This window comes from Somniosus microcephalus, chromosome 15, assembly GCF_052327205.1.
Source record: "Somniosus microcephalus isolate GS21.2 chromosome 15, FLI_Smic_1.0, whole genome shotgun sequence".
Lineage (NCBI taxonomy): Eukaryota > Metazoa > Chordata > Chondrichthyes > Squaliformes > Somniosidae > Somniosus > Somniosus microcephalus.
Window position 1 is genome coordinate 122,888,660 of NC_141001.1, and position 27,295 is coordinate 122,915,954.

Genomic DNA, 27,295 nt, shown 5'->3' on the forward strand with positions numbered 1-27,295 from the left:
TTGCAAAGGCAAGACGATATTGGATGGATGTGATAGAGGGGACTGTCACAGGCGAGCAGTGTGGTTTACTTGTAATCCGATCAAACTGAGAGGGGTCTGGTCTCCTTCTGTCCCCAACAAGATGTAAGCTCCCTCGAACAAGGGCGTGTTCCCCCGAATCTCATTGTACCAACATCCATCCCACAACCTCACCGTCTTTACTCACATTCTGACATTTCACCTTAAGAAAAATTAAGCAACATTGTGGCGGAGCCACCAAAGGACTCTCTCAGTACTGAGGGAGCGCTGCACTGTCGAAAGGGCAGTACTGAGGGAGCGCTGCACTGTCGGAGGGGCAGTACTGAGGGAGCGCTGCACTGTCGAAAGGGCAGTACTGAGGGAGCGCTGCACTGTCGGAGGGGCAGTACTGAGGGAGCGCTGCACTGTCGAAAGGGCAGTACTGAGGGAGCGCCGCACTGTCGGAGGGGCAGTACTCAGAGAATGCTGCACTGTCGGAGGGGCAGTACTGAGGGAGTGCTGCAATGTCGTCTTTTGGATGAGACATTAAACCGAAGCCCTGTCTGCTCTCTCAGGTGGACGTAACAGTTCCCATGGCACTATTTCAAAGAAGAGCAGGGGAGTTATCCCCGGTGTCCTGGGGCCAATATTTATCCCTCAATCAACATCACTAAAACAGATGACCTGGTCATTATCACATTGCTGTTCATGGGATCTTGCTGTGCGCAAATTAGCTGCCGCATTTCCTACATTACAACAGTGACTCCACTTCAAAAAAAGTAATTCATTGGCTGTGAAACGATTTGGGATGTCCTGAGGTGGTGAATGACGCTGGAGAGTCTTTCATTTTCACATCTCTGGTTGGCGGTGCAGTGTTTGATGAGGGGAACTGGTCAGTTGGAGTGTCTGGAGGGGGCAGTGGTCGCGGGAACTGTACGGGTTAACATTTGCATTGTTTTATCGATGTGAAAGGACGATTGTGAATAACTCTCCTAGGATATGAGTAATAAATATAATTCCAGGATTTGCAGAGGCCCTTTTGTTAAAGGTTTTGTTTGGGTGCATGCTGATGTTGTGGTGGGGGGGATAAATCTTATAATTTTTGAAGGGTGAGTTATCTGTGTATAAAATCTGATTGCAGGTTATCGGGGCTGATCCCAGGGTGAGTGCGACGCCAGCAATAGTCCTACCAGAGGTCAGCGGCCCTTCAGACAGGGAATTTGACCAAACGACACAGATAAGGTGAGCACCGTGGGGCTGGACTGCCGCGGAGTTTCTCCGATCGGCCACTGGAAGATCTGTGGAAAACCGTGGAGAAACAACATAAACGCTGGACAATCGCGAGAGACTCCGTGGGAATCAACGGTCTGTTCGTTTCTCCCTCTCCTCCCCTGAAGGCAACGATTCATGTTCAGCCCCATACAAGGGGTGTTGGCCATGGTTCAGTGCCCAGCCCAAGCTCCCGCTCCTCACAGCACTCTCGCCTCTGAATCAGAAGTTCTTACGTTCGAGTCCCATCCAGAGACTTGAGCACAAAGTCCAGGCTGACGTTCCCAGCGCAGTACTGAGGGAGTGCAGCACTGTCAGAGAGGCAGTACTGAGGGAGCGCTGCACTGTCGGAGGGTCAGTACCGGGGGAGCGCTGCACTGTCGGAGGGGCAGTACTGAGGGAGTGCAGCACTGTCGGAGGGACAGTACTGAGGGAGTGCAGCACTGTCGGAGGGTCAGTACTGAGGGAGCGCTGCATTGTCGGAGGGGCAGTACTGAGGGAGCGCTGCATTGTTGGAGGGGCAGTATTGAGGGAGTGCTGCACTGTCGGAGGGGCAGTACTGAGGGAGCACTGCACTGTCAGAGGGGCAGTACTGAGGGAGTGCTGCATTGTCGGAGGGGCAGTACTGAGGGAGCGCTGCACTGTCAGAGGGGCAGTACTGAGGGAGCGCCGCACTGTCAGATTTTTGAACGATAAGGGAGTCGAGGGTTACGGGGAGCGGGCACGAAAGTGGAGTTGAGGCCAAGATCAGATCAGCCACGATCTTATTGAATGGCGGAGCAGGCTCGAAGGGCCAAATGGCCGACTCCTGCTCCTAGTTCTTATGTGTGTAAGATCATTACGGGACGTCATCCTCGCGTGTTCCCTTAGTCAGAATAAATAAACATAACACAAGAAATAGGAGCAGCAGTAGACCATCAGGCCGCTCGATCCTGCTCCGCCATTCAATAAGACCATGGCTGATCTTCGACCTCTTTCGGATGAGACATTAAACCGAAGCCCAGTCTGCTCTCTCAGGTGGACGTAATAGATCCCACGGCACTATTTTGAAGAGGAGCAGGGGAGTTCTCCCCGGTGTCCTGGGGCCAATATTTGTCCCTCAATCAACATCACTAAAAACTGATGACCTGTTCATTATCACATTGCTGTCTGTGGGAGCTTGCTGTGCGCAAATTGGCTGCCGCGTCTCCTACATTACAACAGCGACCACACTTCAAAAAATACTTCATTGGCTGTGAAGCACTTTGGGACGTCCTGAGGTGGTGAAAGAGGCTGTAGAAACGCAAGACTTTCTTTCTTTGTTCTGCTCACTTACTTATTGTTTACTTCCTGCGGTGCCCTCTCAAAGCAACTTATTCTTCTTGGTAGCGGTTTCGATACAACTGAGTGGCTTGCTGGGCCACTACAGGGGGCAGTTAAGAGTCACATGTCGGCCAGACTGGGTTAAACACATCGGGTGTCCTTCCTGAAAGGACATTACAAGCTGGTTGAGGTTTCGACAGCTTACACTAGGACCAGTTTTTAATGACCAGATTATTTTAAAACTGAATTCAAATTCTCCAGCTGCCCTGGTGGGACTTGAACTCGTGTTCTCTGGATTATTAGTCCCGTAACGTGACCACTTACACTGCCTCTCCAAGTTTGCTGTCTTTTTCCAACTTTACCAATTTGTGTTGAGTCTCTGAGTGCAAGTTGCTGTTGCCCGGGGGCGTCACACTCCGTCCCCACCATCCCTACACAACTCAATAATAATCATCATAATCAACTTTATTGTCATTGTTAGTGCACAAGTGCAGTACAACGAAATGTAGGCTTGCGGCTCCCGAGAGTGTACATTTAGATTAAGACATTTAAACATTCAACATACATTTGGCTTGTAGTATATTAACATAAACATAACCATAATAAATTGCATTGGCAGATGTGCAGGCTTTAGAGTTTGTTTGTGGAGTTCAGTAGGATGACAGCCCTGGGAAAGAAGCTGTTCCTAAATCTGGTCGTACGGGTGCGAATGCATCTGTAGCGTCTGATGCGCCTCAAACATATTTCATCACAGCGTCTCCCAGCTGGCAGGAGGGCGAACAGACTGTGGCTGGGGTGGGTAGGGTCTTTGATGATGGTCCGTGACCTCCGTAAACAGCGTTTCTGGTATATGTGCTCTATGGTGCTCGAACCAGCACCAGCTGTGTGCTGATCCAGTCCCACAGTTTACCCTAAATTCCAAGTTTCAAACTCAGTTAGCAGCCTTTCATGTAGAACTTTGTCAGATGCCTTTGGGAAGCCCGTGTACACCACGCCGTCGGGTTTAATCGCATGTCGCCATCTAAGAAAAGTCAAGAAAAATAAGTCAGCAAAGAGTAGTCGTCCCTGTATAATCACACAGACAGACACACACACGGGCGATTTTAATCCTACTCACTCAGAAACCTGGGGGCTGGGCAGTTAAAATCACCCTGAGCTCTCACCCGCCCACAAGACGCCATGATCGCAACAACTGCAATTCTAACCTGCTCTCCTGCGCAGGCGGCGAGGACAGATGCCCGGAGCCAGCAGGGTCCTTCTTTACAAATGCCTGTTGCAGCCCGATGACATCATTGAGACCCGCCTGGAATTTTAACTCAGGCCTGAGTGAGGAATCTGCCTGGAGTTAAAACCAGGGCCAAACACAGAGATATAGGGGTAAAGATTGGGTAGCGCCCCAAAGAAGTTAGTGCCCCTGCGGCCGATTTTCCCAGGTAGCGCCCCGAGAGGGAGGAGGGGCGCTACTGGAAGTACCCTGCGTCCCCCTTGAGGCGCAGTGAGCCTTCCCTTATTAAAGGGGAGGGGCCTGACGCAGCACGTCCCGGCGCCCAGCTGGGCCACCAGGGATCGAGAGTGCCGGCAAACGAGCCTGGCACTCGAGGAGTGTCGGGCTCATGGAGAGCAGTCGACACCCCGCGGGGGGTGCTTCACGGGGATCGTGGACAGCAACGGGGGTAGGTGCTGGCAGGCGGGCAGCAACAAAAATGGCCGGCCGCCACCTCCCCTTTAATGAGCGCCGCCACGGCCACAGGTGGGCCTCCCTGACCCCGTCGGACATAGTGTCCGGTGATAAGTCGGGGGGGGCGACACCCAATATTACAGCCGGGCGCGATCGGGGAGCTGCGCACGGCAATGATGTCATCCTCTCCCCCCCCGGTGTTTATTCCCCCTCCCCCGGGTGTTTATTCCCCCTCCCCTGGGTGTTTATTCCCCCTCCCCCGGTGTTTATTCCCCCTCCCCCGGGTGTTTATTCCCCCTCCCCCGGTGTTTATTTCCCCTCCCCCGGGTGTTTATTCCCCCTCCCCCGGTGTTTATTCCCCCTCCCCCGGGTGTTTATTCCCCCTCCCCCGGTGTTTATTCCCCCTCCCCCGGGTGTTTATTCCCCCTCCCCCGGGTGTTTATTCCCCCTCCACGGTGTTTATTCCCCCTCCCCCGGGTGTTTATTCCCCCTCCCCCGGTGTTTATTCCCCCTCCCCCGGTGTTTATTCCCCCTCCCCCGGTGTTTATTCCCCCTCCCCCGGGTGTTTATTCCCCCTCCCCCGGTGTTTATTCCCCCTCCCCCGGTGTTTATTCCCCCTCCCCCGGGTGTTTATTCCCCCTCCCCCGGGTGTTTATTCCCCTCCCCCCGGTGTTTATTCCCCTCCCCCGGTGTTTATTCCCCCTCCCCCGGTGTTTATTCCCCTCCCCCCGGGTGTTTATTCCCCCTCCCCCCGGGTGTTTATTCCCCTCCCCCCGGGTGTTTATTCCCCCTCCCCCGGTGTTTATTCCCCCTCCCCCCGGTGTTTATTCCCCTCCCCCGGTGTTTATTCCCCCTCCCCCGGTGTTTATTCACCCTCCCACGGTGTTTATTCCCCTCCCCCGGTGTTTATTCAACCTCCCTGGTGTTTATTCCCCCTCCCCCGGTGTTTATTCACCCTCCCCCGGTGTTTTTTTCCCCTCCCCGGTGTTTATTCCCCTCCCGCGGTGTTTATTCCCCTCCCCCGGTGCTTATTCCCCTCCCCCGGTGTTTAGTCCCCTCCCCCGGTGTTTATTCACCCTCCCCCCGGGTGTTTATTCCCCTCCCCCGGTGTTTATTCCATCTCCCCCGGTGTTTATTCCCCTCCCCCGGTGTTTATTCCCCCTCCCCCGGTGTTTATTCCCCTCCCCCGGTGTTTATTCCCCTCCCCCGGTGTTTATTCCCCCTCCCCCGGTGTTTATTCCCCCCGGTGTTTATTCCCGCCCCCCCCGGTGTTTATTCCCCCCCCCGGTGTTTATTCCATCTCCCCCGGTGTTTATTCCCCTCCCCCGGTGCTTATTCCCCTCCCCCGGTGTTTATTCCCCCTCCCCCGGTGTTTATTCCCCTCCCCCGGTGTTTATTCCCCTCCCCCGGTGTTTATTCCCCCTCCCCCGGTGTTTATTCCCCCGGTGTTTATTCCCCCTCCCCCGGTGTTTATTCCCCTCCCCCGGTGTTTATTCCCCTCCCCCGGTGTTTATTCCCCCTCCCCCGGTGTTTATTCCCCCCGGTGTTTATTCCCGCCCCCCCCGGTGTTTATTCCCCCCCCCCGGTGTTTATTCAACCTCCCCGGTGTTTATTCCCCTCCCCCGGTGTTTATTCAACCTCCCTGGTGTTTATTCCCCTCCCCCGGTGTTTATTCCCCCTCCCCCGGTGTTTATTCCCCCTCCCCGGTGTTTATTCCCCTCCCGCGGTGTTTATTCACCCTCCCGTGGTGTTTATTCCCCTCCCCCGGTGTTTATTCCCCTCCCCCGGTGTTTATTCCCCTCCCCCGGTGTTTATTCACCCTCCCCCAGTGTTTATTCCCCTCCCCCGGTGTTTATTCCCCTCCCCCGGTGTTTATTCCCCTCCCCCGGTGTTTATTCACCCTCCCCCGGTGTTTATTCCCCTCCCCCGGTGTTTGCCTGCTCTTTCCGCAGTCTTCGATGGGGAACAGGATCCTATTAGATTTACATTGCATGAATTCATTTAGTTTTTAATTAAGTCTAAAATTCTTCTCTTGTTGGTCTCTGCAGATCCCACAGTCCCATTCAGAGACGGTCTAGCCGGAACTCCAGAGCCTCCTTGTCCACACCAAGTTCCCCAACGTCTGTTGGTAAAGTATTCAGCAGCACCGAGACCTGGGACTGACTTCTCATCTTACTCATTGTCTTCACTACTTAATGTTAAAATTTATTTTTCTGTCTTGATTTATCGCACTGATACAGCAGGGCTTTCTGACTCTCTATCTCTCTCTCAGTTTCTTCACCCTCTCTGTCTATCTCTCCGTCTGTCTCTCTCTTTCTTTATCTCTCCTCTATCTGTCTGCCTCTCTGTCTGCTCTTTCTCTTTCTCTCCTCTCTCTCTGCCTCTCTCAGTTTCTTTCTCCCTCTCTGACTGTCTTGGGCCTGCTCCGCCATTCAATGAGATCATGGCTGATCTTCTACCTCAACTCCACTTTCCCACCCGATTCCCAGATCCCTTGATTCCTTTAGTAGCCAAAAATCTATCGATCTCGACCTTGAATATACTCAACGACTGAGCCTCCACAGCCCTCTGGGGTAGAGAATTCCAAAGATTCACCGCCCTCTGAGTGAAGAAATTTCTCCTCATCTCAGTCCTAAATGGCCGACCCCTTATTCAGAGACTGTGACCCCTGGTTCTAGACTCCCCAGTCAGGGGAAACATCCTCCCTGCATCTACCCTGTCAAGCCCTGTAAGAATTTTGTATGTTTCAATGAGATCACCTCTCATTCTTCTAAACTCTCGAGAATATAGGCCTAGTCTACTCAATCTCTCCTCATAGAACAATCCCCCCATCCCAGGAACCAGTCTGGTGAATCTTCGTTGCACTCCCTCTATGGTAAGTATATCCTTCCTTAGGTAAGGAGACCAAAACTGTCCACAATACTCCAGGTGTGGTCTCACCAGGGCCCTATATAATTGCAGCAAGACGCCTTTACTCTTTCTTATGCCCCAATCCTTTTGTAATAAAGACCAACATACCATTTGCTTTCCTAATTGCTTGCTGTACCTGCATGTTAACTTTCAGTGATTCGTGTACAAGGACACCCAGGTCCCTCTGAACACCAACATTTCCCAATCTCTCACCATTTAAAAAATATTATGCTTTTCTATTCTTCCTACCAAAGTGAATAACCTCACATTTCTCCACATTATACTCCATCTGCCACTTTATTGCCCACTCACTCAGTCTATCTATATCTCTTTGCAGCCTCTTTGTGTTCTCCTCACAGCTTACTGTCCCACCTAGCTTTGTATCATCAGCAAACTTGGATACATTACAGGCGGTGACTTCATCTAAGTCATTGATATAGATTGTGAATAGCTGAGGCCCAAGCATCGATCCTTGTGGTACCCCACTAGTTACATCCCGAAAATGACCCGTTTATTCCTACTCTCTGTTTTCTGTCCATTAACCAATCCTCAATCCATGCTAATATATTACCCCCAATCCCATGAGCCCTAATTTGTGGCCCATTATCAATGTTAAGGTTGTGGCTGTTGAGTGAGATTGGGGTTGTGTTTGAGTGAGGTTGCTTTGCTGATTGATGTTTCTTGCCATTAGATGGAGACGGCCATGTCTATGACCTGGTGAATGACAACTTGCCGGATGTGGAGCTTTCGGACGGAGATAAGAAGAAAAACACCGAGCTCCTGGAGGAAGCGAAGAAGATCAGTGAGAGGTTCCTCACGCGTCGGAGCCGCCGTTCCAGAACCAGCACTTCCGATTCGCCGCCAGGTAAACCGGGCTGTTCAAAGCTGCCGGAAATCACCAAACTCACCTTTCCTGCTTTGTTCAGGCTGTCATAGATTAAAGCTCCCTCTACACTGTCCCATCAAACACTCCCAGGGCAGCTACAGCACTGGTTAGATACAGAGTAAAGCTCTCTTTACACTGTCCCATCATACACTCCCAGGGCAGGTACAACACGGATTAGATACAGAGTAAAGCTCCCTCTACACTGTCCCATCAAACACTCCCGGTGCAGGTACAGCACGGGTTAGATACAGAGTAAAGCTCCCTCTACACTGTCCCATCACAGTCCCAGGGCAGGTACAGCACGGGTTAGATACAGAGTAAAGCTCCCTCTACACTGTCCCATCAAACACTCCCAGGGCAGCTACAGCATTGGTTAGATACAGAGTAAAGCTCTCTCTACACTGTCCCATCAAGCACTCCCAGGGCAGGTACAACACGGATTAGATACAGAGTAAAGCTCCCTCTACACTGTCCCATCAAACACTCCCAGTGCAGGTACAGCACAGGGTTAGATACAGAGTAAAGCTCCCTCTACACTGTCCCATCAAACACTCCCAGGGCAGGTACAGCACAGGGTTAGATACAGAGTAAAGCTCCCTCTACACTGCCCCATCAAACACTCCCAGGGCAGGTACAGCACGGGTTAGATACAGAGTAAAGCTCCCTCTACACTGCCCCATCAAACACTCCCAGGGCAGGTACAGCACGGGTTAGATGCAGAGTAAAGCTCCCTCTACACTGCCCCATCAAACACTCCCAGGGCAGGTACAGCATGGGTTAGATGCAGCGTAAAGCTCCCTCTACACTGCCCCATCAAACACTCCCGGGGCAGGCACAGCACGGGTTAGATACAGAGTAAAGCTCCCTCTACACTGTCCCCATCAAACACTCCCAGGGCAGGGACAGCACGGGTTAGATACAGAGTAAAGCTCCCTCTACACTGTCCCATCAAACACTCCCAGGGCAGGGACAGCACGGGTTAGATACAGAGTAAAGCTCCCTCTACACTGCCCCATCAAACACTCCCAGTGCAGGTACAGCACAGGGTTAGATACAGAGTAAAGCTCCCTCTACACTGTCCCCATCAAACACTCCCAGGGCAGGGACAGCACGGGTTAGATACAGAGTAAAGCTCCCTCTACACTGTCCCATCAAACACTCCCAGGGCAGGCACAGCACGGGTTAGATACAGAGTAAAGCTCCCTCTACACTGTCCCCATCAAACACTCCCAGGGCAGGGACAGCACGGGTTAGATACAGAGTAAAGCTCCCTCTACACTGTCCCATCAAATACTCCCAGGGCAGGTACAGCACGGGTTAGATACAGAGTGAAGCTCCCTCTACACTGTCCCCATCAAACACTCCCAGGGCAGGTACAGCACGGGTTAGATACAGAGTAAAGCTCCCTCTACACTGCCCCATCAAACACTCCCAGGGCAGGTACAGCACGGGTTAGATACAGAGTAAAGCTCCCTCTACACTGCCCCATCAAACACTCCCAGGGCAGGTACAGCACGGGTTAGATACAGAGTAAAGCTCCCTCCCCCTTACTACCAGTGCCACGTGCTAGTAAGAGTACAGAGAACAGGATAGTTAGGCTAAATACGTGGCTTGAGCAGTGGTGTAAGAGGGAGGGTTTTAAATTTTTGAGGCATTGGAACCAGTTTTGTGGTAGGTGTGACCTATACAAAAGGGACGGTCTACACCTGTGCAGAGATGGAACTGATGTTCTCGGGGTAATTTTTGATAAAGCAGTTCGGGAGCATTTAAACTAGTATGGCAGGGGGCTAGAAACCTATGTAGTGAAATAGAGGAAAGTGAAAGGCAGACAGAAATAAATGGTAAAAGGGTGAGGAACAAAAAACAAAGGGCCAAACTAATTCATAAAAAATGTGAGCATAAAAAAAGCCTGAGGGTTTTATACCTTAATGCGAGAAGCATCAGGAACAAGGTAGATGAATTAGCTGTGGAAATAGAGGTTAATAATTATGATCTAATTGGGATTACGGAAACATGGTTGCAGGGTGAGCAGGGCTGGGAGCTTAACATACAGGGGTATTCAGTATTTAGGAAGGATCGACAAAAAAGAAAGGGAGGAGGGGTAGCATTGCTAGTAAAAGAGGGGATAAATGCAATTGAAAAGAAGGATATTAACTCAGTTAATACAGAATCTATATGGGTGGAGCTAAGAAATAGCGAGGGGCGAAAAACATTAATAGGAGTGGTATATAGGCCTCCAAATAGTAAAATAGAGGTTAGGGAGGGCATCACGAGGGAAATTAGAGAAGCATGCAATAAGAGCACAGCTGTCATCATAGGTGACTTTAACTTACATATAGATTGGACTAGCCTAATCAGTAAAAATAATGAGGAGGAGGAATTCCTTGAGTGTTTAAGGGATGGTTATCTGGATCAATATGTCGAGGAACCAACTCGGGAACAGGCTATATTGGACTGGGTACTGTGCAATGAGAAGGGACTAATCAGTAATCTTGTTGTACGGGGACCCTTGGGTCAGAGCGATCATAACATGATCGATTTCTCACTCGAAATGGAGAGCGAAGAAATTGACTCAGAGACTAAGGTCCTGAATTTAAACAAGGGGAATTATGATGCCATGAGACGGGAACTGAGTAGGTCTGATTGGACAACGTTCCTGGGAGGACTGGAGGTAGATAAACAATGGCAAACATTTAAAGATAGAATGACAAAATTGCAAAAATTGTTTATACCAATCTGGCATAAAAGGAAATCTAAAAAGGTGACTCAACCGTGGATAACAGGGGAAATTAGAGACAGCATAAAATCCAAAGATAGGGCGTATAAAATAGCCAAAAAAAGCGCCAGAGCGGAAGATTGGGAACAGTTTAAGATAGAGCAAAGGAGGGCAAAGGGCATGATCAAGAGGGGCAAAATAGCTTACGAAAACAAGCTGGCGGAAAATATAAAAACTAACTCCAAAAGCTTTTATAAATATATCAAAAGGAAAAGACTGGTGAAAACCAAAGTTGGTCCATTGCAGTCAGATACGGGGGAATATATAATGGGAAATAAGGAAATGGCAGATCAACTAAATGCATACTTTGGGTCAGTCTTTACGAAGGAAGACACAAAAAACCTCCCTGGGATATCGGGAAAAATAGGGACATTGGCAAAGGAGGAACTGACGCAAATCAATATCTCTAAGGATATGGTGTTAAGGAAGCTAAAGGGATTGAAGGTGGACAAATCCCCAGGGCCTGATAACATGCATCCTAGGGTACTGAAGGAGGTGGCCCTAGAGATAGCGGATGCACTAAGGATGATTTTTCAGAATTCATTAGACTCGGGAACAGTGCCGATGGATTGGAGGGTAGCTAACGTTACCCCACTATTCAAAAAGGGGGGTAGGGAAAAAGCAGGTAATTACAGACCTGTAAGCCTTACATCAGTTGTGGGCAAAATGCTGGAGTCCATCATTAAGGATGAAATAGCGGAGCACTTAGCAAATGGGGACAGGATAGGACAGAGTCAACATGGATTTACAAAGGGTAAATCGTGCTTGACTAATCTATTGGAATTTTTTGAGGGAGTAACTGGTAGAATAGATGGGGGAGAGCCAGTAGATGTGGTGTACCTGGACTTCCAAAAGGCCTTCGATAAGGTCCCACATAAAAGATTAGCATGGAAAATTGAGGCTCATGGGATAAAGGGGAAAGTTTTGGCGTGGATAGGGAACTGGCTGTCAGATAGAAAACAGAGAGTTGGAATAAACGGCTCATTTTCTGAATGGCAGGCAGTAACAAGTGGGGTACCACAGGGATCTGTCCTGGGCCCCCAGCTGTTCACAATTTACATTAATGACCTGGATCAGGGAGTCGGATGCAGCATTTCCAAATTTGCAGACGACACTAAACTAGGAGGGGGGGTGGGCTCAGAGGAAGAGACCAGGAAGCTCCAGAGCGATTTGGACAGACTGGGCGATTGGGCGGATAAATGGCAGATGCACTATAATGTGGACAAGTGCGAAGTTATCCACCTTGGGTGCAGGAACGGGAGGGCAAATTATTATTTAAATGGCAATAGATTGGGAGAGGGGGAAGTACAGAGAGACCTGGGTGTTCTTGTACACCAGTCACTGAAGGCGAGCATGCAGGTGCAACAGGCGGTCAAGAAGGCAAACGGTATGCTGGCCTTCATAGCAAAAGGGTTAGAATACAGGAACAGGGATACCTTGCTGCAGCTGTACAGGGCACTGGTGAGACCACACCTCGAGTACTGTGTACAGTTTTGGTCGCCTCATCTGAGGAAGGATGTTCTTGCCATGGAGGGGGTGCAGCGGCGATTCACCAGGCTGATACCAGGAATGGCGGGAATGACCTATGAGGAGAGACTATGTAGTTTAGGGATGTACACACTGGAGTTTAGAAGATTGAGAGGGGACCTCATAGAAGTGTATAAAATTCTGACAGGTCTAGACAGACTGGATGCAGAAGGAATGTTTCCCTTGGCGGGTGAGAACAGAACTAGAGGACATAATTTAAGGATAAGGGCTAAACCATTTAGGACAGAGATGAGGGGGAATTTCTTCACTCAGAGAGTGGTGAACCTGTGGAACTCATTGCCACAGAGGGCAGTGTACGCCAGCTCATTAAATATATTTAAGAGGGAATTAGATATATTTCTACGGGCAAAAGGGGTTAAGGGTTACGGAGAGAAGGCGGGGACGGGATACTGAATTAAAGGATCAGCCATGATCTCATCGAATGGCGGAGCAGGCACGAAGGGCCGAATGGCCTACTCCTGCTCCTATCTTCTATGTATCTATGTATCTACACTGTCCCATCAAACACTCCCAGGGCAGGTACAGCACGGGTTAGATACAGAGTAAAGCTCCCTCTACACTGTCCCATCAAACACTCCCAGGGCAGGTACAGCACGGGTTAGATACAGAGTAAAGCTCCCTCTACACTGCCCCATCAAACACTCCCAGGGCAGGGACAGCACGGGTTAGATACAGAGTAAAGCTCCCTCTACACTGTCCCATCAAACACTCCCAGGGCAGGGACAGAGGATTAAGTAGTCGAATGTCAAAGTGTGAAGGTTGTGAGCTGAAGGACGTGGCTGAGGTCTGGAGGACTGAACATGAGGATTAGGATTTTGAGATTCATTTCTTGGGACCCAGGGATTCAGTGGTGCCTGTCAGGAGCTTTGTTTAGGTACAGCCACAGCCAGGCAATGCTGAATGAGTTCTATCTATGGAGGTTAGCAGTAGGGAGACCGGCTGTGAGAGCATTCGAGAAAACAAGGGGAAACATAAGTGTCAGCTGTGGCTCAGTGGGCAGCTCTCTCACCTCTGAGTCAGGAGGTTTTGGGTTTAAGCCCCACTCCAAGGACTTGAGCCCATAATCCAGGCTGACACTCCAGTGCAGTGCTGAGGGAATGCTGCACTGTCGGAAGTGCCGACTTTCGGATGAGACATTAAACCGAGGCCCCGTCTGCTCTCTCAGGTGGATGTAAAAGATCCCAAGGACACTATTTGGAAGAAGATCAGGGGAGCTCTCCCCGGAACCCTGGCCAATATTTATCCCTCATTGCTGTTTGTGGGATAGAAACATAGAAGATAGGAGCAGGAGTAGGCCATTCGGCCCCTCGATCTTGCTGTGCGCAAATTGGCTGCTGCGTTTCCTAAATTACAACAGTGACTGCACTTCAAAAGTACTTCATTGGCTGTAAGGCGCTTTGGGACGTCCTGAGGTTGTGAAAGGTGCTATAGAAATGCAAGCCTGTCTTTCTTGGAAGCATGGAATAGAATCCCAGCAGCATTGGATGGGGAGTGGAGAATAGTGTGAAGGTGGGAAATATGTCAAAAGTCATCTTGTCTGATTTCTCTCCGAGTGTTGTAAACATAGGAACAGGAGGAGGCCATTCAGCCCCTCGAGCCTGTTCTGCCATTCAATGAGATTGTGACAGGTCTGTATATCAACTGCAAACCGAGAGGCTTTACTTCCCCTCATCAAAATACGAATGGTTTGATAACAGAAAAGAGTTAATCACAAAGACAGTGGGACCCTTAGAGCCCGTTCCTGCTAAGCAATTTCAGGTGGTCCCTTCTTCTAAGTGTTAGTAAATACTTGTTTGTGATTTCTGCAGCCAGCCCTTGAGTGATGAGTTCTTAGTCTTGCCCTCGGCGTTTCTGCATGATGTGTTTCCTTTGATTAATTGCAGCACTCACTCCAACACGGACTCCGATAGCTTCCCCGAGCCCCTCCAGAAGTAACTCTGTGACAGTACAGCCTCAGATTGGTAGGTGTGCAGTGTCGCTGCGCGTGTTAGCGGGGAGCGTGGTTTGGTTGGAACAGCACTGGGGCCGTGCATACTGAGCGGTTTTCAGACATCCCATTCCTGTTTATATTTTCACCCCCCGCCCTTCCCTCGCCGACTCATATGGCACCACGGCCCCGTCTCCACCCGCAAGCCAAGATAGCGAGTGTCTGCAGGCTATCCGGCCGTGGGGGGCATCATTACAACCCAGCCCAATTCAGTCCTCAGCAGGACACACGTCCTTACCAGCGGCAGCCGTTGATCAGCCAGCCCCAGCAGAGACCCTGACTGATCTCCAGAGCCCAGGAGTACTGAGATCTATTAACGTAAACCATCACCACCCCCACTTGGTCCGGCTCATTTTACATCAGCGTAGGACTGTGATAAAAACAGAAAATGCTGGAAAACGTTCAGCAGGTCAGGCAGCATCTGTGGAGAGAGAAACAGAGTTAACGTTTCAGGTCGGTGGCCCTTCGTCAGAACTGGAAAAAGTTAGAGATTTAACAGGTTTTTAAGCAAGTGTAGGGGCAGGGAGAGAAGGGAGGAGAGGAAAGAACAAAAGGGAAGGTCTGTGACAGGGTGGAAGGCAGGAGAGATTCAATGACAAAAGGGATGATGGTGCAAGGCAAAAAGCGGGTGGTAATGGGTCAGAAGGTGGTGGGATCAAGTCCCACTCCAGAGATTGGAGCCTGTAATCCAGGCTGACACTCCCAGTGCAGTACTGAGGGAGCGCCGCACTGTCGGAGGGGCAGTACTGAGGGAGCGCCGCACTGTCGGAGGGGCAGTACTGAGGGAGAGCCGCACTGTCGGAGGGGCAGTACTGAGGGAGCGCCGCACTGTCGGAGGGGCAGTACTGAGGGAGCGCCGCACTGTCAGAGGGGCAGTACTGAGGGAGAGCCGCACTGTCGGAGGGGCAGTACTGAGGGAGCGCTGCACTGTCGGAGGGGCAGTACTGAGGGAGTGCTGCACTGTCGGAGGGGCAGTACTGAGGGAGCGCCGCACTGTCGGAGGGGCAGTACTGAGGGAGCGCCGCACTGTCGGAGGGGCAGTACTGAGGGAGCGCCGCACTGTCGGAGGGGCAGTACTGAGGGAGTGCCGCACTGTCGGAGGGGCAGTACTGAGGGAGCGCCGCACTGTCGGAGGGGCAGTACTGAGGGAGCGCCGCACTGTCGGAGGGGCAGTACTGAGGGAGCGCCGCACTGTCGGAGGGGCAGTACTGAGGGAGCGCCGCACTGTTGGAGGGGCAGTACTGAGGGAGTGCCGCACTGTCAGAGGGGCAGTACTGAGGGAGTGCCGCACTGTCGGAGGGGCAGTACTGAGGGAGCGCCGCACTGTCGGAGGGGCAGTACTGAGGGAGTGCTGCACTGTCAGAGGGGCAGTACTGAGGGGGCGCCGCACTGTCGGAGGGGCAGTACTGAGGGAGTGCCGCACTGTCGGAGGGGCAGTACTGAGGGAGCGCCGCACTGTCGGAGGGGCAGTACTGAGGGAGTGCTGCACTGTCAGAGGGGCAGTACTGAGGGAGCGCCACACTGTCAGAGGGGCAGTACTGAGGGAGCGCCGCACTGCCGGAGGGGCAGTACTGAGGGAGCGCCGCACTGTCGGAGGGGCAGTACTGAGGGAGCACCGCATTGTCGGAGGGGCAGTACTGAGGGAGCGCTGCACTGTTGGAGCGACAGTACTGAGGGAGTGCTGCACTGTCAGAGGGGGGCAGTACTGAGGGAGCGCCGCACTGTCGGAGGGGCAGTACTGAGGGAGCGCCGCACTGTCGGAGGGGCAGTACTGAGGGAGCGCCGCACTGTCAGAGGGGCAGTACTGAGGGAGCGCCGCACTGTTGGAGGGGCAGTGCTGAGGGAGCGCTGCACTGTCAGAGGGGCAGTACTGAGGGAGTGCCGCACTGTCGGAGGGGCAGTACTGAGGGAGCGCTGCACTGTTGGAGGGGCAGCACTGAGGGAGTGCTGCACTGTCAGAGGGGCAGTACTGAGGGAGCGCCGCACTGTCGGAGGGGCAGTACTGAGGGAGCGCCGCACTGTCGGAGGGGCAGTACTGAGGGAGCGCCGCACTGTCGGAGGGGCAGTACTGAGGGAGCACCGCATTGTCAGAGGGGCAGTATTGAGGGAGCGCTGCACTGTTGGAGGGACAGTACTGAGGGAGTGCTGCACTGTCGGAGGGTCAGTACTGAGGGAACACTGCACCATCAGAGGGGCAGTACTGAGGGAGCGCTGCACTGTCGGAGGGGCAGTACTCAGGGAGCACTGCATTGTCGGAGGGGCAGTACTGAGGGAGTGCTGCACTGTCGGAGGGACAGTACTGAGGGAGCGCCGCACTGTCGGAGGTGCAGTACTGAGGGAGCACTGCACTGTCGGAGGGGCAGTACCGAGGGAGCGCCGCACTGTCGGAGGGTCAGTACTGAGGGAGCGCTGCACTGTCGGAGCGGCAGTACTGAGGGAGTGCTGCACTGTCGGAGGGGCAGTACCGAGGGAGCGCTGCACTGTCGGAGGGTCAATACTGAGGGAGTGCTGCACTGTCGGAGGGGCAGTACTGAGGGAGTGCCGCACTGTCGGAGGGTCAGTACTGAGGGAGCGCTGCACTGTCGGAGGGGCAGTACTAAGGGAGTGCCGCACTGTCGGAGGGTCAGTACTGAGGGAGCGCTGCATTGTCGGAAGGGCAGTACTGAGGGAGCGCTGCACTGTCTGAGGGGCAGTACTGAGGGAGCGCCGCACTGTCAGAGGTGCCATCTTTCGGATGAGATGTTAAACTGAGGCCCCGTCAGCTCTCTCAGGTGAACGTAAAAGATCCCATGGCACTATTTGAAGAAGAGCAGGGGAGTTCTCCCTGGTGCCCTGGCCCAATATTTATCCCTCAACTAACATCACTACAAACAGATGATCTGGTCATTATCAACATTGCTGTTTGTGGGATCTTGCTGTGCGTAAATTGGATGCCGCATATCCTGCATTACAACAGTGACTACACTCTGAAAATACTTGATTAGCTGTAAAGCGCTTTGAGGCGACCTTAGGTTGTGAAAGGCGCTGCAGAAATGCAAGGCTTTCTTTCTTAAATACCTTCCAATGGGAGAAAGTGTAAAGTGACAGTGTATCGAGAGATCTGATGTGAACCGCACCCTCCAATGTAAACACTGTAATGATTCTCCCATTAGGTTCGGATACGCCCGCTGTAAACTGTGTTGGAACAACGGTTGTGGTTTCAGCTCTGGCGGGGGAGAAACCTCCGCCGTCACCCAACCGGGACAGAGAAATGAAGGTAAAGTGGTCGGCGCTTGGGATGGTGCAGATCTCCGGGGAGCTGCCGAGGGGGGAGGTGCAGTGTTGAGCTCTTGTCTTGTTAAATAACAGCCCACGAAACTTGCTGCCAATTCATGACCTCTTTTGATTGGAATTAAGTGGAACATAGTTCTAACGTCAGGCTTCACCTTTGACCTGGAGATGAATAGAGAATAATAATCTTGGTCGGTTAGCATCAATCAGACATGGCAGGGGACTCGCTGACGCTCATGCTGAGGTTATTCCCTTTGGTAGGAAGAATTAAAAAACAGAATATTTTTTAAATGGTGAGAAACTTTCAAATGTTGGTGTTCAGAGAGATTTAGGTGTCCTCGTACAGGAAACACAGAAAGTTAGCATGCAGGAACAGCAAGCAATTAGGAAGGCAAATGGTATGTTGGCCTTTATTGCAAGGGGGTTGGAGTATAAGAGTAAGGAAGTCTTACTACAATTGTACAGGGCCTTGGTGAGACCACACCTGGAGTACTGGGCACAGTTTTGGTCTCCTTATCTGAGGAAGGATATACTTGCCTTAGAGGCGGTGCAACAAAGGTTCACTAGATTGATTCCTGGGATGAGAGGACTGTCCTATGAGGAGAGATTGTGTAGAATGGGCCGATACTCTCTGGAGTTTAGAAGAATGAGAGGTGATCTCAATGAAACATACAAGATTCTGAGAGGGCTAGAACAACCTACCACCAACCCCTCTCAAATCTAGAAGGCCATTCTGTACCGTCACTGAAGCCCTTCAGCGATCTCCCCTCAGCCTTAATGACCGATGGCGAAATGCATGGAAGAACTGCAACATACGGAATGAATTCCTTATAGGGAATCCAGGGATATGGGGATAGTGCAGGAAAGTGTAGTTGAGGTAGAAGATCAGCCATGATCTCATTGAATGGCGGAGTAGGCTCGAGGGGCCGAATGGCCGACTCCTGCTCCTATTTCTTATGTTCTTATGACCCCACAGAACAACCTGAAGGATCAAACCTTCCTCGCAAACAGTGGACGACCATCAACCGCTTCAGAACCGGTCATGGTCGATGTTGCCACCTTCTCCATCGATGGAAGATTAAAGCATCCCCGTCATGTGACTGTGGAACTCCCGATCAGACCCTGGAGCACATCATTGAGCACTGCCCTCAGAGGAAATTCACAGGCAGCCCACAAGATATCCACACTGTTACACCGGAAGCTTTGGCCTGGATATCCGACATAGATATTGACATTTGATTTGCTTTGCTACTAACATATGAAAGAAGGAGAAGGGTAGATGTTGAGAGGTTGTTTCCCCTTGGCTGGGAGCCTTGAGCTAGGGGGCATAGTCTCAGGATAAGGGGTCGGCTATTTAAGACTGAGATGAGGAGGAATTTCTTCACTCTGAGGGTGGTGAATCTTTGGAATTCTCTGCCCCAGAGGGCTGTGGATGCTCAGTTGTTGAGTCTATTCAAGACTGAGATCGATAGATTTTTGGACTCTTGGGGAATCAAGGGATAAGGGGATTGGGCGGAAAAGTGGAGTTCAGGTCGAAGAGTGAAGAGTGAATATTCTATGTGGTACAGCTCGGGATCCAACAGAAAGTTCCTCTCGCAATCCCTCTGTACCCTATGTTATTTGGAACAACCTGGTGCCCATTTGATCCAGGCTAGTGGGGCGAGCTGATTAACCCTTTTACCTTCCTGCCATTTTATGCCTACAACCGCTGTTGCCTCTAAGCTGCGAGCGTGCAGCATTCTCAAAAGTACCGCGAAGGCCACTTACAAACTCTCAAATACCCCGTGTGCGCGGCCGCTAAAACATTTAAGGTACTGCGCGGACAACAGTGAAATTTTAGAGGGAACATTGCCTACAACACCATTTATTATTGGCCATCGTAGCAACTCGCTCGCTCTCCCCTGAGAATAAACAGTCTAATGACAGCGAGAAACTATTCATATTTGGAAGCAATAACTCTGCCAATATTTGGACCTGATTGATTACTGTATTCTCCAGCAATTGTATAATAACTCCTTCTAATTATTAACTCAATTATGTCACATTACGGCTCTCATTATATCTGTTAACTCACGCTCTGTTTCTAATTTTATTTAATTTATTTTTACAACTGGTGTTCGGAAGGTCTAGATCTGATTCGCTGTCGATATTTACACCAATCTGCTCATTCCGCCCGGTCCTGAAGCGGATACTGTTCACACACAGCGCTCACTCCCGCTCACACCCAGCGCTCACTCCCGCTCACACCCAGCGCTCACTCCCGCTCTCACCCAGCGCTCACTCCCGCTCACACCCAGCGCTCACTCCCGCTCACACCCAGCGCTCACACCCGCTCACACACAGCGCTCACTCCCGCTCACACCCAGCGCTCACTCCCGCTCACACCCTGCGCTCACTCCCGCTCTCACCCAGCGCTCACTCCCGCTCACACCCAGCGCTCACTCCCGCTCACACCCAGCGCTCACACCCGCTCACACACAGCGCTCACTCCCGCTCACACCCAGCGCTCACTCCCGCTCACACCCTGCGCTCACTCCCGCTCACACCCAGCGCTCACTCCCGCTCACACCCAGCGCTCACTCCCGCTCACACCCAGCGCTCACTCCCGCTCACACCCTGCACTCACTCCCGCTCACACCCAGCCCTCACTCCCGCTCACACCCAGCCCTCACTCCCGCTCACACCCAGCGCTCACTCCCGCTCACACCCAGCTCTCACTCCCGCTCACACCCAGCCCTCACTCCCGCTCACACCCAGCGCTCACACCCAGCGCTCACTCCCGCTCACACCCAGCGCTCACTCCCGCTCACACCCAGCGCTCACTCCCGCTCACACCCAGCGCTCACTCCCGCTCACACCCTGCGCTCACTCCCGCTCACACCCAGCGCTCACTCCCGCTCACACCCAGCGCTCACTCCCGCTCACACCCAGCGCTCACTCCCGCTCACACCCAGCGCTCACTCCCGCTCACACCCAGCGCTCACTCCCGCTCACACCCTGCGCTCACTCCCGCTCACACCCAGCGCTCACTCCCGCTCACACCCAGCGCTCACTCCTGCTCACACCACTCTCCTCATTACCCCACTCTCCCCAGTACCCCACTCTCCCCAATACCCCACTCTCCCCAATACCTCACTCTCCCCAATACTCCACTCTTCCCGATACCCCACTCTCCCCAATACCCCACTCTCCCCAATACCCCACTCTCCCTGACACCCCACTCTCACTGTTATCCCACTCTCCCCAATACCCCACTCTCCCCAATACCCCAGTCTCCCCATTACCCCACTCTCCCCAATACCCCACTCTCCCCAATCCCCCAATACCCCACTCTCCCCGATATCCCACTCTCCCCGATACCCCACTCTCCCCATTACCCCACTCTCCCCATTAACCCACTGTCCCCAATACCCCACTCTCCCCAATACCCCACTTTTCCCGATACCCCACTCTCACCGTTATCCCACTCTCCCCAATACCCCACTCTCCCCGATACCCCACTCTCCCCAATACCCCACTTTCCCTGATACCCCACTCTCCCCATTACCCCACTCTCCCCAATACCCCACTCTCCCCGATACCCCACTGTCCCCAATACCCCACTCTCCCCAATACCCCACTCTCCCCATTACCCCACTCTCCCTGGTATTGCCACTGGTGTATTTCTATAACAGGTTTCAGTGTCAAAGCACTCCTGTTTTGTGGAATGATTTGATCAGAGATGCCAAGCACAAACAACTGAAATACTGAGATAGAGGGAGAGAGATAACAGGCAAGTTTGGGGAAAAGATTTCCTGCCGTGTCTAATATTTTCACCCTCTTGCACTCTTGGGGACGGAGATTGCAATGACATGGACTGGGATGGGAAATGTACCTTAATGAGCGTGTCAGAGGTGACTGAACCTGGGCTTTGAGGATCTACATCATTGGAGAAACCGCGTTGGTGGAGTCACATTGCTCTTTAATCTTCCCCTCACTCCTTTCACCTCCTGCTCGCGCCACATGGCACCTCTTTGAAAAAGAGGCAGGTTTCAATCCTCGTCGACCATCAGTGCTACCTCCGCTAACTCCGCTGTCGCTATCAAGATCACGGGTTTGGAGGAAGTGGTGGCCCCATCACCTCCATCACACTCTTCTACACATTTTCATGGAGCTGGCTTGGCAACTCGCGACACGAGTACACTACTGCTGGCTGTCCTCACTTTTCACGCTCGGTTATTGCACGTGTAAATGGCTGTGCGGACAATAATAAGCTTTCACTAACAAAAGGAGCAGAGTTCTAGTTCTTTTCACTCTTCCCCATTAACGCTCGGACTACTTCACCCCTGCGTGTCGGTCCGTCTCTGCCGGCCGGCCCTGGTCCACTCTGGTGGTAGATATTGTTGAATTCTGTCCTGCTAAATAAGCACGTTGTCCATTCTGGATGTAAAGGTCCAGCGCGGAAGGAGATGGCGACAGCTGCCCAGGAGAGATTGTGGTGACCTCGCTGGCCCATCAGCTGTATCTTGGTGCACACAATTCTGTGGAGAAGCATGAAGCGGTCCAACTGGGTCACTAATGTCCCTTTATGGAAGGAAACCTGCTGTTCTGACCCGCTCTGGGACTAGATGTGACTCCAGTCCCACACCGACTCTTCACTGCCCTTCGCAAGCCACTCAGTTGTATCAAACCTGGGCAACTAGGGATGGGCAATAAAAACCGGCCTTGCCAGCGACGGCCCACATCCCGAGAATTAATCTTTACAAAAATGACACTGATGTACCCGGATTGCCTTCTTATTAGCAGCTGCCAAATGATCTCAGTTTAATCATCTTAATAGAATAACCGATGTAGTCTTTAGCACAGAACCCAAAGCACAATAGGTACAGTCTCTCAATGCCAACTTGTCTGCTCAGTTGTAACTGTGAGGCTGACAGACTTGATTATGGGGACTTGAGATGGAAGCAACTTTGGCCACTTCTGGAGGGTGGACATAGCAACAGATGTGTTTTGGGATGGATTTGCACATTGTAGCTCCATGATCTGTGACCCTACCTGAGAGCGGTATTTCCTTATTGGTTTTCACAGCTGTGGCAGTGCTTGGAAATGACCATCTTGCCTTTTGAACTTTAACGAGCAAATCTTTGAAGGTGGCAGGGCAAGTTGAGAAGAATGTTAAAAAGCATACAGGATCCTGGGCTTTTTAAATAGAGGCAAGGAAGTTATGCTAAATCTTTATAAATCACTGGTTAGGCCTCAGCTGGAGTATTGTGTCCAATTCTGGGCACCACACTTTAGGAAGGATGTCGAGGCCTTGGAGAGGGTGCAGAGGAGATTTACCAGAATGGCTCCAGGGATGAGGGACTTCAGTTACGTGGAGAGACTGGAGAAGCTGGGGTTGTTCTCCTTAGAGCAGAGAAGGTTAGGGGGAGATTTAATAGAGGTGCTCAAAATCATGAGGGGTTTTGATAGAGTAAATAAGGAGAAACTGTTTCCAGTGGCAGGAGGGTCGGTAACCAGAGGACACAGAGTGAAGGGAATTGGCAAAAGAACCAGAGGGGAGATGAGGAGAATGTTTTTACAGCGAGTTGTTGTGATCTGGAACGCGCTGCCTGAAAGGGCGGTGGAGGCAGAATCAATAGTAACTTTCAAAAGGGAATTGGATAAATACTTGAAGGGGAAAAATGTGCAGGGCTGTGGGGAAAGAGCAGGGGGGAGTGGGACTAATTGGAGAGCTCTTTCAAAGAGCCGGCACAGGCACGATGGGCCGAATGGCCTCCTCCTGTGCTGTGCGATTCTATGATAAAGATTTTGAATTTTCTCTATTGAGAATCCAAGATGAAGGACCATAGTTCATCAGGGAGACTGTCACCACAGCTGAGGTATGGCAGAAGAGGTTAAATCAGGAATTAGTGATCAGGTGACACGTAGTTTGGGACTTATAAGTTAGAGGAACGAAGAAATTCCACGTCTTTGAAGTTCTGTTAACGAATGAGCTACAGTGCGATGAGTCCTGGCTTTCAACACGGTGGGAATACAGCCTGGAGAAGTCTGTGGAATAGCGTCGCCACAGCTTAGGAGGAACAGGAGAGGAAGTTAATGGAGCTTTGATCATAGTATCAGTTAGAATAGAGAAGGGAAGAGAGGGTTGCGATGATGAGAGGTTGGTAGCTATAGGTGAGAGCTGGCTTGCCTAACAGACGGCAAGCTTCTGTCCGTGTCTTGTCTAGAGGTGTTAGAAGAGCCCCACAAGATACGGCAAACCATTAAAAATTTTGGACAGACTTGTGTCTGCAGAAAGTTTGGAATCATTGAAGTGTTTGGCATGAAAGAGCTAACTTGAAGACAGCTCTGGGATTGGAGGTGGTGTGGGAGATCCAATCGAGGCTGGGGCTATGGTGAAAGAGCAGGGGGGAGTGGGACTAATTGGAGAGCTCTACTAAAGAGCCGGCACCGGCATGATGGGTCGAATGGCCTCCTTCTGTGCTGTATCGTTCTAGAGGAGTTGGTGATGCCATCAATCCAGATGAAGAGGATCTAAGAGTGGAGACACCAGAAGTTGACATGGTGTAGAACAAACCAAGGTAGAAAGATAACAGGAATAGTTGGCAAAATCTCCTCTATTGTCAAGTGGATAGGATCGCACTGATTGTGGCAGGGAAGTTTAAAGTAACGGTTACCGCAGTGCGTTATGTTACCATCACCGTGTCTATCGGTTACGAGGCTAGAATGACTCCATGTTTATTGGGCAGATCACTCATTCCTGGTGTAAATTGTGAATAATATTAATTTTAGATTGTGAGCTGTAATCTATGAACCTGTTATTAACAGTGGGAGCATAAAGACAGAAGGTTGCCTGGAACATGCTATATTAGGTCTTTGTACTTTTGAGTGCACAACCTCGGTGTCACAGCAAACTTGCCTTGTTTTGTTGATGTAAAATGTCATTCGCTTATAGCTTTTGGAAGTCCCTGGCACCAGAGAGCAAGACCTTCAACTAAATTTTGAGGTTAGTTCTATTGAGCTTATTATCATTTCATTACAGTTTCATGAGCAACGTCGTTCTTTGACTGATTTTTTTTTTTAATCCAAAACCGTTGTATTAGAAGCACGCCAGAAAATTATCTCCAAACAGAAAGATTGTGGAAGGCAGAAAATCATCTCCAGCGGCGACGGGCTGCCACGTCACTCCTTCTGCAAAGTTAGCAGATGAGTCGGTCCAGCGGAAAGATCCTGCTTCCCTGGGAACTGATGCCTGTAGAGAACCCAAGCCATTGGACAAGAACGGCCACGTCAAAGCAGACCCCAGCCTCGACACCAATGGGGCAGAAGGCGCATTGGGCAGTCCCACCAAGCTGAGAGCTCTGGAGTGCAAGGTATTTCCTTTAAGGCCCTCTCAGCTTCTGCTCTCCGAGCCAGCCTCTCTGAAAGGAGCCCCCAAAGGCGCCGAGCTGGCCATCCCTCGCCCCAGAGTGCCCTGCAGAGCCGAAATCAAATCGTTCAGCTCGCAGCCTCTTCTGCGCGCCGTGTCCTGGGAATGCATGGAGCTCGATGGCGAGCTCTGCTCACCGCCGGAATCACCCGCCAGGGCGGCAGAGAGATTCGGGTTCGGCGATGTGTTTGACTCCAGTCAACTGAAAGCTTCCAATGGCAAGGACCTGCCGGCCGAACCAAAGACGCAGAAGCTTGCCAAGCTCCGAGAGGTAATGTTGACGCTTCTTAAAGGGGCTCTCCGCGGAGAAAGGAAGTGCATGCTGGGGCCTGAGCATTTCCCTTTCAGGGGCATCAAGGTGGCTGCTGCACACGGCTTCTACCATGATCCTGCAAGTGTGACGTAGACAACCAACAATGCCAGCAATGTCTTGCCACAGTCCAAGAGGTCGTGAGCGCGCTTTGCATGTCTTACTTGTCATCTGCCCAGATACACCATGTCAGCATTGCTTGAGAGATAAACAAACAGATACACAGCAGCGAACGAAGTGAGATGAGGGAATCACTGAGGTTTCCCGTCATTGCTCCCTCAATGGGGGATCTCCTCAGTCTGCTGCTGAGCACACTGCGAATGTGAGCTGCCTTTGCAAGAACTTTTAACCTGCACTGATAAACATCTATCAATTATTAAAAATCTTACATCTGCGTGCACTTTCTGTCGACAAATCTCACTTCTTGCTGTCGCGTTTCAGTCACTCTTCGGTGTCACACTTTTTTTCCATTATAACTTTGCATGCCCACGTTTAAAACAGGAATTGCCTATGTAAACGAGTCACGCTGCACTTACACCCTCCTGCCAGTGCTGGCGCTGCAGTGCCTGAGTTTTGCATCTCCAGGCTCCTAAGCCTGTGCGACAGAGAATGTTCTGCGCTCCCACCAGCTCCACATCACTGCTTGGCAAATTGCTGTAGGTTTTTGCTATTTAGCTATAAATAATAATGTGAAATAAAGTATTTTATTAAAATAGGGAGAGAATGTATGACTTCTAAATGGGGGTTGAGTTATATCGGTGTGCTCACTCTGCTGTACCTTAGTCTTGCCTCTCTGTGTGAAACTAGTTTATAAAAAACTAGCCTGGAGTACCTGGTGTTGCCGAGGGAACTGAAGAACCCTCTGCCATGTTTATAAAACTGTTTATAAAACTGTTGGGATTGAAGAACTCTTGCTAAGCACCCAGGAGGTGGTTTTTTAACTTTGTTTTTTGTTAATGGGGATCGCCAGTAGCCATATACTCCAGGTTTTACAGTTTTCCTTCTATGTGAATTTGGAGGTAGCAAGCAGTATTATAATATTGCAATGTTATCATTGACATTAATGAGAGAGAGAGAGGGGGAAGGAGAGAGAGAGAGAGAGGGGGGGAAGGAGAGAGAGAGAGGGGAAGGAGAGAGAGAGGGGGGGAAGGAGAGAGAGAGAGGGGGAAGGAGAGAGAGAGAGGGGGGAAGGAGAGAGATAGAGAGAGGGGGGGAAGGAGAGAGAGAGAGGGGGGAAGGAGAGAGAGAGAGAGGGGGGAAGGAGAGAGAGAGGGGGAAGGAGAGAGAGAGAGAGGGGGGGAAGGAGAGAGAGAGGGGGGGAAGGAGAGAGAGAGGGGGGAAGGAGAGAGAGAGAGGGGGGAAGGAGAGAGAGAGAGAGTGGGGGGGAAGGAGAGAGAGAGGGGGGGAAGGAGAGAGAGGGGGGGAAGGAGAGAGAGAGGGGGGGAAGGAGAGAGAGAGAGAGGGGGGAAGGAGAGAGAGAGGGGGGAAGGAGAGAGAGAGAGAGGGGGGAAGGAGAGAGAGAGGGGGGGAAGGAGAGAGAGAGAGAGAGTGGGGGGAAGGAGAGAGAGAGAGGGGGGGGAGGAGAGAGCGAGAGAGAGCGGGGGGGAAGGAGAGAGAGAGGGGGGGGAGGAGAGAGCGAGAGAGAGCGGGGGGGAAGGAGAGAGAGGGGGAAGGAGAGAGAGAGAGAGAGGGGGGGAAGGAGAGAGAGAGGGGGGAAGAGAGAGAGAGAGGGAAGGAGAGAGAGAGAGAGGGGGGAAGGAGAGAGAGAGAGAGGGGGGAAGGAGAGAGAGAGAGAGGGGGGAAGGAGAGAGAGAGAGAGGGGGGAAGGAGAGAGAGAGGGGGGGAAGGAGAGAGAGAGAGAGAGAAGGAGAGAGGGAAGGGGAGGGAGAGAGAGAGAGGGAAGGAGCGAGGGGGGGAAGGAGAGAGAGAGAGGGGTGGAAGGAGAGAGAGA

General features: G+C 51.6%; 1 protein-coding gene across 6 annotated transcripts in view; it reads left to right on the forward strand.

Annotated features, from left to right (window-relative positions):
- LOC147107204 (inositol 1,4,5-triphosphate receptor associated 1-like) overlaps positions 1 to 27,295 on the forward strand; it is a 251,510-nt gene that overhangs the window by 98,873 nt on the left and 125,342 nt on the right. For 5 of the 6 annotated variants that reach the window (XM_086008386.1, XM_086008381.1, XM_086008382.1 and 2 more), the window contains 7 exons: positions 1,139 to 1,239; positions 6,295 to 6,374; positions 7,848 to 8,021; positions 14,250 to 14,327; positions 17,506 to 17,609; positions 24,561 to 24,611; positions 24,709 to 25,305. In XM_086008386.1, the coding sequence (XP_085864512.1) occupies positions 1,139 to 1,239; positions 6,295 to 6,374; positions 7,848 to 8,021; positions 14,250 to 14,327; positions 17,506 to 17,609; positions 24,561 to 24,611; positions 24,709 to 25,305 (1,185 nt within the window). The remainder of the gene's footprint in view (positions 1 to 1,138; positions 1,240 to 6,294; positions 6,375 to 7,847; positions 8,022 to 14,249; positions 14,328 to 17,505; positions 17,610 to 24,560; positions 24,612 to 24,708; positions 25,306 to 27,295) is intronic. The other variant, XM_086008387.1, reaches the window with a different exon arrangement.